Source organism: Squalius cephalus, assembly GCF_949319135.1.
Source record: "Squalius cephalus genome assembly, chromosome: 5".
NCBI classification, from domain to species: domain Eukaryota; kingdom Metazoa; phylum Chordata; class Actinopteri; order Cypriniformes; family Leuciscidae; genus Squalius; species Squalius cephalus.
The window spans coordinates 36,142,964-36,156,845 of record NC_137126.1 but is presented as its reverse complement, the minus strand read 5'-3'; the positions used below and the strand labels follow the sequence as shown (position 1 = coordinate 36,156,845).

The 13,882-nt window shown below is 35.6% G+C and overlaps 1 protein-coding gene and 1 long non-coding RNA gene across 8 annotated transcripts in view; one reads left to right on the top strand and one right to left on the bottom strand.

Moving 5' to 3' along the window:
- The window catches only part of mfsd3 (major facilitator superfamily domain containing 3), a 44,036-nt gene that overhangs the window by 17,053 nt on the left and 13,101 nt on the right, over positions 1-13,882 (bottom strand). For 2 of the 7 annotated variants that reach the window (XM_079872317.1, XM_079872315.1), the window contains exons 4-6: positions 12,573-12,673; positions 8,540-8,649; positions 4,445-4,674 (exon numbers count right to left, since the gene is read on the bottom strand). In XM_079872317.1, the coding sequence (XP_079728443.1) occupies positions 4,471-4,674; positions 8,540-8,649; positions 12,573-12,673 (415 nt within the window). In that variant the 3' untranslated portion in view covers positions 4,445-4,470. Of the gene's footprint in view, positions 1-1,252; positions 1,547-1,811; positions 1,962-2,647; positions 3,077-3,422; positions 4,675-8,539; positions 8,650-12,572; positions 12,674-13,882 lie in introns of those variants that run through there. The other 5 variants (XM_079872313.1, XM_079872318.1, XM_079872316.1 and 2 more) reach the window with 4 other exon arrangements.
- On the top strand, positions 193-2,730 carry LOC307159109. Its single transcript, XR_013821336.1, has 2 exons — positions 193-947; positions 1,107-2,730. It is a non-coding gene; the product is annotated as an uncharacterized lncRNA (long non-coding RNA).

The following is a 13,882-nucleotide window of genomic DNA, read 5'->3' as shown; positions in this document are numbered from 1 at the left end:
GACAAGTCAATTTACAACAGCTTTGCTACCTTAAAAACAGTTGGTGGTCACATTCAGCTGTTTGTAAATGGGAATCCAGACCACATTTCATACCCAAAGCTAATTGGAGGTTAACTGGCTATTTGACCAAAGTCTAAGGAGAAAACAGAACAATCTATGAGGCTAACAATTTAAGAAAATGTAGGCAGTGTTCATTAAAATAATCAATACTTTTTATTTTTGTACCAACAGAAATTCTACCACAAAAATATAACAGGCAGAGATGGATTCGACAGACTACATTTTACATATTTAACACTTATTTTCACAAGTATTTCCTGTGTTGGTTTTGAAGGAAAAATCAGCAGAATGGACCCTTTTCACTTATCTGGGGCTCTCAGATGCGGAAGTTGTCATAGATGGATAAACTTCTGGTTAAAGGAAACTACAACAAAGATAATTTTTGCATTCCCAGTTGATCCAATAGCCCAAAAAAAAAAAAAAAAAACATATTAGTGTTTCTATGATTTTACAAAAGAGTGATTCACTATATTAGGTGATAAAACGCAAAGTATATTGTTGAATTAACTAATAAATGTCAATGTACATAAATTCTTTTTACATGAAAATAAAAAATCACTGTAAAAAACGCATAATCACAGACTGTGTAAATTGATTGAAACTGGGTCAATTGATTTACTGAATACATTTTGAAAACATGTTAAACAGCTACACTTTTTCATAGCTGAAAGCACAGCCAATTTAATGACGTGACATGTGAGTGACATACAGTACATTCCATTTTCGCTAAAACATGTGGACCCAGATTTAACATTTTCCACCGTAATGTACTTAAAGCAAGCACCAGTTTCTGTTTCTGGCTAAGAGCTGAAGAAACTATACAATACATACTGTAAAATAAATACACTGTAAAAAGTGATCAGTTAACTTAACTTAAAAAAAGTGAGGTAACCCGTTGCCTTATAATTATTAAGAAAGAAACATCATGCGTAATTGAAAAAAATAAGTTATGTGAACTTGACAATTCCACATAACTTTTATAACCACATAACAATTACGCATGAAGTTTATTTAAAGGCAACGGGTTTCCTCACTTTTTTTTCAAGTCAACTGATCACTTTTTAGAGTGTAATGCATAGTTAATCTATATTTCTGAATATACTTTTGAAGACTATGAAAAAACCTGCTGTAGCTCAATTATAAAGGTGCATGTAAACATACACACTCTCCATTTGACCAGTTCTTGGTCTCTTGTTATTTTCCGAAGGTGAAGTGTGAAGAAGACTCTCCCTTCCTTTCTTCCCTGTCCTTTTTCTCTATCTAAACCACCCAGGAAATAATGTCACAGTGAAAAGGTGAAGTGCAGGTCTATTCATGAATTACATAAGGACTCCTAATCCCTTTGACAGATCGGGAAGAATCACCTCTCTGTCATGGTGAGGGAGAGTATACAGTGTCATGGTAAAAGCTGGGGATATGGTTCAGTCTCATCAACAACATACGGTTCTATTGCGTCATCTCATGGGGAAACATCGCCAGGCTCCATCTGGGAAAATACTTGAGTTGTAAGAATTTCACTCTGCTTTAGATCTTTAGAGCAGTGTATAAAACACAAATGTACACAACACAATATTGGATTTTCTAAAGACTAAATTTAAGTCTTATGGCCCAGGATCTCTTGATAACACAGACTAATGGCTTTTAATTCTTGTCTGATAAGCTCACAAAAGCACAGGCACACACTGGGATCAGTAATAGCTTTTATTTTTTAGTCTCCTACATGTATAGTCAGGGCTAATGTCCCCAAAATATGTTTTTTTTTGTTTGGTAAGGCCTTTGTTAATCAGAGTATTTAATGATAACCATCAATTGGCCATACCTTTTTCAGTTATCTAATAAAAGGATGAGCTTTGAACCATTTTAAAAATGTTTTATTCAGTTGTGGCTGTCTGTTTCTATTTCTAAAAAAACAAAAAACAAAAAATCAGAAGCATTGTTAACATGAAACCAAGAGCAAAATGACACAAGTCTATACTACACTATACAAGCATGGAAAACATTTACTGTAAATGGGTCCGTGTACGCGGCGTTCAATCATTTTTAGATTTAATATTGAAAGTAGAAAACGGCTCATTTTTGTGCGCTTCGCTACAACATAAATTATCCGATACGTGCTGTCCGGTGGGTCACACAGCTTTGCCACACAGATTTTTATAGTTGGACAACTAAATAAATCCAGTGTTGTGCTGAAGAAGTAGGCTGATGGGTAATGTGGGTGCAGATGAGAGACAACCAACATTAATATTTCTGAAATAATCAGATAATATTTCTCTGGCACGTAGGTTGTCGAACCCATGTCTATAGAGAAGAAAACCCTACTACAAACTAGGCCAATTTATGTCAAAGCATTCCTTAGTCCGGTTGTTGGATGAGAGAGAGATTATTTGTAATAAAGATTTTAAAGAATCCATCCAGAAGCGGAGGACTTCTATTCTGCACGGAACTGTGGAAGAATGGGTTGATCTTTGGTTGACCAATCAGAAGAAAGTGGCGTTTCATGCCCTACATGTGGTCTAAAAATATAAAATCAAGCTGAATTCTCGTATTTTTTTAATTTTTGGTTGTTGTGAAAAAAAGAAAAAAAGAAGAAGAAAAAAAAAATTCCTAATTTCAATATTAAATCGAAAAACGAATGAACGCATTGAACGTACACGGACCTAATGTGCTTTATACATGTATAGTTGCATTTTCATTTTTTTTTTTTTTTTGCAATTAAAATTGCCCTCCAAAATTTGTATAAACAATTATAATATGTTATAGATTCAAGGTATCTTAAACACATTAGTTATGGCAAAATCCACACGTATACCCATCTAGTCTCAACAATATCTCCACATGTTTTGGCTCTGCAATAAACTATATAAAAAAGCAAGGCAATTCAAACATATTCAAAAATAAAACATGGCTCAGGAAGATAGTGACTCAGAGAATTACCCACAGTCCTTTACAAGAACTTCAGGATTAAGGTTTGTATATCGATTCATGATGATAGTCTAAATTTCACTGACTCAAGAACCTCAAAAAAAAAATAAAAAAATTAAATAATTCTTTTTCAGGTATGATGAGAAGCAGTTATATTGAAAAATCATGAATCTGTGTTATTGCATAGGAAATGCAGACAACTCACAATACAAAAAATTAATTATTTTAAACAAAATAGTATTGGCTCAAAAAAATGAGCTTGATGAGTTGACTGTTTCAATGTACAGTATTTAACAGACATTAAAGGGGTCATATCATACTTTCTAGAATATTTTTTCCCTGAGGTCCACTTACAATGTTAGTCAAGTTTTAGATATCAAAACAGTCCTAATTTAGTATTATCATGACTGCTCTCCACCCTCTTTCTTCTGACTCGCTGAATGAAACAGCAATTTTTGGTGTTGTGCCTTGCATATGTAAACACAGTCTAGGTAAGTGAAATGAGAAATAGTTGGGTCACGTGTTCTGCTGGGCCATTCTTTCCTAACATTTCCTAACAATCCTAGGAAGGATAAGCAGATATTCAGGTGCTATACCCAACCGGGAGCAGCACAAGGTTTTTAACTTATTTAACTCTCATCACTAATTCTTGTGGAGTTAGGTCATATTTTTTGTAGTTGCTGAACTACAAATAAGAGTAAATGTATAATATTGTCAAAAGGTACAGTGCTTTTTCATAGTACATTGAACTTTTATTTTCCCGTGATATGACCCCTTTAATAAAAGTATTGCATTGAGAATACAAAAAAGCACTCCACTAATCATAGAACCATAATTCAATGTTCATACTGCTTCCAAATTTGCATGACTCTAAAGTCAAGCGATTCTTAAAATCCAGCATGCTGCTGATTGGTCATTAAGCTGAACTGTGTCTGCGATTAAAAACTAAAGGCATTTCTAAGATGAATACATGCTGCATATAAGAAAATGTGTTAATGACTAGGGTGTGTATAACTAAACCAAACTATACTAGACCCTTAAACAAGCTTTAAACCTTTTATAACTAGTACAATTCTGTTGAATTACACATTTAGCATTGTCCATTATAGCAAACAATGGATAAACCATTTGTCTTTTTTAATGAACAACTGTAGTCCTTCAGACAGACTACATGGCATGCTCACAGTGTTGCCATAGCTCAGTCTGCTTGCCATTCAGGATGACTTGTTTCATAAAAGCAAGTACCTTTAAATAGTTGACTATATGTGGCTGTTAAACATTTGCAGTGTTTTTCAGAGGTACTGAGAGTGCGCATGTGGCTTTTGTCTCGGACAATGCTGGTTGTGTCATAAATAAATACAAATAAAAACAACATATTTGCTTGTCTGTCTATTTGGTCACCAGTATCTTATTCTAAGCATAAGATTCAATCTCGCTCTCTTTCACCCAGACATTAACTCACTCAGCCCTCTTTTAGGCTCACACTGGTCACAGTGGCTGGCCTTTAAGCTGCTCCTTCAGGACACCAGTCTCTGTGGCTCTCCACACGTGCAGTGCACTGCTGGAGGTGAGGAAGAGGAAGAGGATGAAGGCTATGGGAAACCCCACAGTGTCCACCATACCTCCAGCCAGGGCACTAAAACTCAGTTTCCCTAGGACCTCCAGAGTGGCCAGAAAACTGTAGTGGGTGGCCTAAAGATTGACAGACAGAGAGAGGCAAATATAGAAAGAGTTTTAGCATTCACTTTTGACTCAAGAATAGTGAAAAAGGGACAGTAAATTATAAAGAAAGGGGAATGTGCTTTGCTGTTAAGCTAGACTCAGATGTTACACATGTGTACAACTGTTATTTATTCACTGATCTCTACTTTTAAAAAAAAATGTTTTCAGATCCATGTCCAGCACTTAATTACAAAAGAGATCTTTACATTAAGGATGCACTGATTTAAAAAAATTGACCAATAAAAAATGTTTCCATGTTATGGCCGAAAACCAACAAATGACTTATATTACAATTCTACACTACAGGTGCTGGTCATAAAATTAGAATATCATCAAAAAGTTGATTTATTTCAGTAATTCCGTTAAAAAAGTTAAACTTGTATATTATATAGACTCATTACATGCAAAGTGAGATATCTCAAGCCTTTATTTGTTATCATTTTGATGATTATGGCTTACAGCTTATGAAAACCACAAAATCAAAATCTCAGAAAATTAGAATATTTCATGAAATCACACAGTAATTACACAGTAATCCCATGGTCACTGAACCAGGTTTTGGTTATTTTGGCAGTGTGGGCAGGTGCAAATCCTGCTGGAAAATGAAGGAAGCATCTCCATAAAGCTTGTCTGCTGAAGGAAGCATGAAGTGCTCTGGAAATGTCCTGGTAGACGGCTGCGTTGAGTGGACAGCACAGTGGACCAACACCAGCCGATGACATGGCTCCCCAAACCAACACAGACTGTGGAAACTTCACACTGGACTTCAAGCTTCTTGGATTGTGTGCCTCTCCATTCTTCCTCCAGACTCTGGGACCTTGGTTTCCAAATGAGATGCAAAATTTGCTCTCATCAGAAAAGAGGACTTTGGTCCACTGTGCTTTATTAAATCCAGAGTCAACGCAGCCGTCTACCAGGACATTTCCAGAGCACTTCATGCTTCCTTCATTTTCCAGCAGGATTTGCACCTGCCCACACTGCCAAAAGAACCAAAACCTGGTTCAATGACCATGGGATTACTGTGTAATTACTGTGTGATTTCATGTAATATTCTAATTTTCTGAGATTTTGATTTTGTGGTTTTCATAAGCTGTAAGGCATAATCATCAAAATTATAACAAATAAAGGCTTGAGATATCTCACTTTGCATGTAATGAGTCTATATAATATACAAGTTTCACTTTTTTAATGGAATTACTGAAATAAATCAACTTTTTGATGATATTCTAATTTTATGACCAGCACCTGTATATTGCCTAAATAATTAAAAAAGAAAACACAAACTAAAAATCTGTCATGTTAAATAATACAAGTGAATTTAAACACTACAACATGTAATGCTAGGCATATCATTTTTCAGTTTTGTCGTTGTCAACTAAAACTATGAAAAAAGTTTTCATTGACTGAAATAAATATAAATGTTTGATGACAAACTGTAGCAAAAAAAAAATTAAATGTTGCCTTAGAAACTAACTGAAATAAAATAAGTTGAAGTACTTAAATTACTCAAATTAAAACTGAAATAAAAGTAAATCAAAGATAAATAGATTTTTTTTAATGGTAAAAATTACATTTTAAATTTTTAATTTAAAAGCTGAAAATATTAAAATAAAATCCAATTCAAAATATTAATAAATATAAGTATTTATAGCATAAAATAATATTAAAATAACACTATAATGTACAGTATGAAAATGGATATTTAATTTAAGATTATTAAAAAATGTAAAGGCAAACTTTAAGTAGATGTTAGATGATGGCAAAGGTAATCTAAATGTAAAAATAGGGGAAATGAGCAGGCACAATTGAACATGCACAATGAAATATACAATATCACAACAAATAAAAAATATCTCCAATATCGTACGATAACTAATATACACTGTGCTATGTTAATTTAAATGTTATGACCCTTTATGTCTTCATAGGACAGGACAGTTAGAGATAGTACGGGAAACAACGAGGAGAGGAGGCAAAGTAAAAAAAAAACTGAGCAGGATTCGAACTCCGGTGTAACACTCCAGATTACACGCACAACAGAAATGTTTGCTTTCCTTTTTGACGTGGTTTGATACTCTTCAAAATAACAGATGACTTTTTAACATGATTCTTATTTATCAATTTTTAACTTTGCCTCACATCAAAACAATTCCAACAGGAGGATCAAAGAGCAGTCTGAATCCCTCTCTTGTCTGGACGTTAGAGACTGTCTCCATACTCTAGTCCTTCGACTTAACACGCAGAATGGGAAAGCAAAGCCAAGTCCATTCCTTCACATGGCCTCGCCACCAAAGTTAAGTGAAGTACCTTTATTCCTACAAACTTGTTTAAGGTGTTCAGTTTCTCCCTCTAGGGCCTTTTCACAAACATTCACAGTATCGGTTTTCGGTCATCTAAAACCACCTTAAAACAAACACACACAAGCTGCTCTCGCTACAGTATGTACAGTATGTTATAAGGACATTTCGAATTAACCTACAGTTTACAATCACCCTCCTGGTTATTTTCTTCTAAATGTGAATCTGAAGTTTTTAATTGCTTAGAGGCTGAGGAAAAACATACTAGCGCTTTCTCTTATTGTGTAATGAGTTTCGTTAGTACCATTAATTCAGCAGGTATTGAGCTGGTGAAGTGACAAATAGCTAAGAGAGCAGTGAAAGATCACATGCAAGCAGCGCAGGCCCATTTAAACAGGACAATACTGTCATGTCAAAGATGAACGATGGGACGAAACGAGAGAACATGGGAGGGGAGAGATATATGAACAGTGAGAACTACCGTTTATCATCTAGGGGACACATAAATAAACAAATAGAGAGAATGAACAACTGAACTAACAAAGAGAGAAATTAGACAACACAAGATTAGTGGGACATTATAGGGAGTGGAGTGTTGTGAAGAACAGAGGTGATATAGATGGACTGTTTTTGATAGACAAGTAAGCTGTCTTTACACTATAAAAGTGGCACAGAACAGTACACTGCACAGAAGCAGTATCTGAAGAGAAATACAATGTGCATTAGGTTTGTTTCACAAACTATCTGCTGTTTATTCATCTTATGCCCATATGCCCGTAATGATGCTGAAAATTCATCACAGGAATAAATTATATTAAAATGATTTACTGTGCTTTCTGTCAAATATAAATGCAGCCTTAGTGAGCATTAGAGTTTTTGACTCCATAAAATCTGAAATCGAATTTTTTTTCAACGGTTGTGTATATACAAATTGCACCTTTGCAGACTTTTGCTAGGAAGAAAGTTTTGAAACCGTTTGTGGAACGGAGTCTGGAAATAACACAAATCAATCTTGCATCGTTCACAAGAGCACTAATGTACAATGTGTCAGAGCATGCAAACTAACCACTGGGCTACACATTAAAAAAAGAAAAAGAAAGAAATCAAAATGTCAAATCTATGAATTTGAAAATACTTTCTGATGAGCATGCTTTGTAGGTGATTGATGAGTTGAAATGAGTTGACGTGCAGAGCTAAAGAGAGTGTTAAAACTGCTCAGTTCTCTGAGTGGAGATATTGACTGACAGATGAATGAGATTTTGACTGCTGTGATGTGCTCACGTATGTGGCAGACAGGAAACACTCTCAGGCTTTCTGCAGCTCACGGCCTGTTGTGAGACCCTACCTGTCAACAACTATCAAAAACTGTAAGATGCAGGTTTTGTTGTCTTTGGAGCTTGGCTGCTGAAACTGTAGAGAAAACACAACAGACTTGTCCTGCTGTTGACCTCAGGTGAACACGTGTGATGCTGTTAAGCAGCCTGTTCTGACCTGTCAGGGAGAAAGAGTGGTCAGTTGAAGAGAGTGGTGTGTGATACCTGTATGCTCTCCTCGGCTCTCTGTGTGCAGTTCATCATCGTGGTGAAAGTGAGAGTGGTGATAAGACCCGCTATGAAATGCTGCAAACTGAGACTCAGCACTGCCATACCTGAGGAAGAGCGGACACAATACGCATTAATTCAACATTTAAAATTCTGCCCTTGTTTTAAGCCTGCGCCAAAAAGCCTCAGATCGCAGACACACCTCAAGTTTGAATTTGTGACTCTGAATTTAGATATTGCATATAAAAACTCATAATGCCTCTGAAATATTGCACTGAATATCTGGCAGTGTTAATTGAGAGAGATGGCCTGTGGGAAGAAATGTGTGCAGGGTGATGAGTTTCTGTCTCGTAGTTTGTGCTTGGCCTTACTCAGACTTAGGGATGAAGCGTTTACTGGTTTGACGATAAGCCATGTTAAAAATTCCAGACGTTTAGTATTACCTTTCATATTTAATTTACCTGACTATGGTGATTGAAAAACTCGCGGTAAATACTGTTCAGCATTAAGCAAAGTTAGCAAGTCTCACGCAGGCACAGCTTGGGTTTTGTTTTGTGTGAAAACATGACAGAAGGAACGGTGCTGAGAGAAATTATATGAAAGAGTGTATGAATGAATGAATTCTATGAATGTATAAGATGGAACCTACTGTCTTCAGAAAAATTTAGATTGACAGTTTTTCAGCAGCGCTGGTTCCGGAAGTATTTTTTCCATTCATCTCTCCCATAGGGATTTCAAAAAAGTCTTTGTTAAAGCGCTATAAGCCATGAACAAAGCCAACCAACAACAAGGGGAATAATAACAAAAATACTACTTTTATTTGAAGAGAAAACGTATTTGAAAATCGGACAAAAATACAAAGGAAAAGACTCTATCCCCACAAGTTTTTAATTTTTTACAAAATTTTTCATTAAAAATAAAACAAAATTGCCAGCCAGTAAAAGCGTTTTTTGGTCATTTTCACAAAAATGTTATGGCCCCCAGAATTGTATAAATATCTGAATATGCAATATATCAAAAGAAAGAACAGACCCTCTGCATAGTATATAAACATAGAAACATATTTCAAAATCAGCAACACAATCTGACATGAATTGTCCCATAAATGTTGTTTCTTATGCTCAAATAGCATTAAAAAAGCTTATTTTTCAGGTTAGATGAGCCAATGCGCATATACAGTCCTAAGTGCGAGTCTCAGGATTCTATGGGAACCGGAACTTCTAACGGCAGCTGCAGTGACACAATGACTTTATCAATTAGCGATTGGCTCTTTGCTGTACAATAAAACATTGAGCATGTAAAAAGAAAGCATAAAAAGAACATATGCAGCGAATAAAATATAAACACATTAAACAGAATACAATAAAAAAAAACTTTAATAAAACTTTTTCATATCTAATAGAAGTTATTTGTCTTTCTATATCTATAGTCTTTGGCCCATATTAGTAGATAGATATCATGTTTTGTTGTAAGTCACCAAAGTAATATTTTTCGTTAATTTAAAATCTGTCTGTGGCAAGCAGGGCGTGACCGAGAGCCGTGGGGGCGGAGCTCCACACCGGTCTCGAGTCACACGGAGGAGCTCCGGAAGGATAAAAAGAGGAGTGACAACAGTGCAAGACGAGAGAGGACCCCAGGCCTGGACTTTATGTTTTTATGATGTTTATATGCAGCAGTCATCCATGGGGGACTTTACTGTTGTTTTGTAGTGTTTATTTCTTTTTGATATTCAGATTTATGTTGAAAGTTCACCAGTTCATGTTATTTTTATGCAGACAAAAAGTGCATAGTGCTAATATTATTTGTTGTTTGTCGGTTAAAACTTGGTGACATGATTTCAGTGTACGTATGAGTACTTTTTGAATATTTCCAGCACACTTCCATCCAGTTTCAGCTCAACTCAGACTCAACACTGTCAAACCTGTGTTAGCAGGAACAGTACTGTACAAGCTTGTTATTATAACACTGAGCTCTCCCAGACTATAATTTATGCAGACAGAACCATGTCAAACTACTAGCAGTTTAACTTAAGACACAGTCAAATCTGACTTTATATGTTGCCACAATTGACGCTTAGAAATCGGTCTTTTTGGCCATTTTGAAGCTGATTATTAAATTCACCTGAGTAACGTCCACCCAGAGCATGAGACAGACCGTCTACCATTAAAGCCTCTAAAAATTATGAATCTCAAATCAATCATTACCAGAGCCCATTTAAAAAAAAAAAAAATCATGAAGCTTTCACATCCAGCTCAATCTGAATTATTCACTGGAAATGTTTAGTTCTGCCTAACAAGACTTCTCCATTACTTATCCAGGAACCACAGGAAGGAAAATCAGCTCTTCTGAGGCATCCAGTCTCATACAATATTGAAAAATATTTTCTGCAGAACTTTATCATTCTTTTTTCCTCTTTTTTTTTTTTTGAGGGGGGTTAGATGGGGTGCAGAGTTGCTTTGTTCCATTTCGTTTGGGAGAGTGGCAAAAAGAGAGACAGAGAGAGAATAAGAAAGACAGAGAGATGAGGGAGTTGTCAAACAGAAGCTCGCTGACAAAAACATCTTGACTGAAAAGCAACGACATCCTGGGGAAGAAGTAATACAGTGGCAAAAAATACAGAGTGAAACAGCTAAAACGCAAGAATTTCCTTTTTTCATTTTCATTAAATAAACATTCAAAGCACCTGTGAGAGAAAGAGACAGCGCAAGGAAAAATAAGAGAAACAGGCAGAGGGTATGAATATGGGTTTATTCATTTATCAAAGTGAGCCGTGAGAATACTCAAGGTAAAATAGCGTTAGCTTCCACAGACAGAAACAGAAACGCAAATCCACTTAAGCAAGTTGAACCGGGAGAGAGTATGTTTGACATAACTTCTGTATGATCACTTCTACACAGTTCATGCATAAAATTTTGCTTGAATTATGCTGAATCCAAGCACTAGGACTATGAAGATGGTTATCAGAACAGATCTACAGGAGTCTTACAGAAGATTTATGGAATAAAAGTTCAAGATAATTCCTCAGAAAAGAAAGCACACTGATATAAGTTTGGATCAAAACTGAAAGTTTGTCTTCGGTAAGATATCAGCCTCTGGTACTATGGATTATATATTAAAACAGATACCTAAGGCAACAAGTAAACAGCCTTGAGCACCTGATGAAATAAAACCAAGTCTGTTAACAGACTCAACAATTGCCAATTATTTAAATTAAATATATTTATATATTTTAAATATATTATATTAATTAGAAAAAATCTATATTTTTCCTTTTTGATTCTCCAGAGGTCGCAAATAAGATTTTGCCTTTATCATGTGATGATCGTATTAATGTTTGCACATGTTAAGCTTTGATAATGAATTATTTCTGCCATATAAAGAGTGTAAATATCTTTATTATCCTACCCATCTGGATTTGATTTATAGATAAATTAAATTAATTAACTTAATGAAGCAATGTTAAATAACATATTTTTAATCGCACACGTCAACTTTAGATTTTTTGTAATTTTCTATTCTGATCTCACCATACAGCAAGATGAACTCTATGATGGTCTGTATGACATCCATATTAACACTCTCCCTTTTTATCAGATGCTGTTGTTTAATGCAGTGTTGAGAGTTTTATTCAGACACACTCTGCCTGAACACCTGTTTACTCTGTGAAAGGTGCTGAAATGGACACTGTAGCCTGTCAGTGGAAAACGCGGGAAACCGGAGACGGCCCTATGGATTCTTAAATGCAGGGGAACAGTAGAAAGCTCAGCGGAGAACAGGTCAATTTCACTTCTATATATACATAATTACACGTGAGCTATTTGACTCTTAAGAACAAACTGTACATGGCAGTCATAAACCTGTTTTGAATGCATTGAAAAACTTACAGTGTACTGAGTTTTTCCCTGGCCTTTCATTTAGGCCTTTCTGGCCTTGACTATTCAAAGAGATAAAGTAAAATAAATAGAAATGCAAAAAATAAAAATAAAATTATGCTGGTCCTATAGAATGTTCATGTATACGAATTTCTCACCTTTCATCAAGGGCGAGGGCTCCAGCACCACGAGAAGTGAGCTCTGAAAGATCATGCCGATAGTCCGCATCATAAACACACGTCTCATCAGCAGGCCAATACTGAGGACAGAAAAGAGAGAAAGTTCAGTTCACATCATCTCATACTACACAAATACAAATATGAATAGTATAATATATATTAAAGTTACTTTCATGTACTTTCATGAGTCACAGGACACTTTACAGGACAGAAGTGATAGTAAAGACATTTAGACATCACAGGTAGAGGTTCCACAAAAATATTACGCAAAACAATGTTTTCAACACTAAAGTGTTTCTTGAGCTGCAAATCAGCATATTAGAATGATTTGTGAAGGATTATGTGACAAGGAAGACTAATGGCTGCTGAAAATTCACAGGGATAAATTACATTTTAAAATAGTAATATTTCACAATATGTTTTTTTAATCAAATAAATGCAGCCTTGTTGGGCAAATCTTACCAACCCTAAACCTTTGAACAGTAGTGCAATTTAATTTAACATTAAAAAAGACATATATAAAAAATATATACCAAACAAACTATAGGCTAATATTTTACAGATCAATCATTGTTGGGCATTAATGAGGGTCAACCACACAGGACTGCCCCACTGAGACAGAGAAGCACTCCTGTACACATGCTTACATGCAGTGTGTTTGCTTACACACTCTAATTGATTCTCTATTAGCAGTTAAGAATCCCACTGGGTGAACTTCCGTCACGACATAATCAATAACCCGACAAGATCCACAGACACGGGCTGATTAACCCCCCGGCTAATTAGTGACCATCACACACCTCAATTTCTCCCAGTTTCATTCAGAACACCCGTGGGGCCCTGTCAATCACACACAGGGTCTGGAGTCACATCAGTTGTTAATATTTCCAATTATCAGTACAGTTAACATAATTTTACATCATGTTCTCTAAAATGAACAAATGTATTAATGCTTCAAGCAGTCAGGCAGAAAGATTAATAACCAGGCTTGAGTTAAGCTCTGGTGACAGCATCTGTTGCCTGAAAATTACTTTGACTTGTCCCTAAGGTTGTAAAAAAAAAAAAAAAGTATAAAATTGCATCATCAAATAAATATCCTTTCCATGTGAATAAAATCCAAGGCCTCTGACAGAGAAAGCAAGTCGAGAAAGAGAGAAGGGGATGCGGGTGAAGGTCAACTGAACTTTAAGAGAAGAGTAAGGAATCGTCTGTCATCTTAAACCAGCCTTTTAGATCTAGATGAACCCAGTCAACAACAGCAGCCGGTCAGACAGAAAGCCAATCTGCCA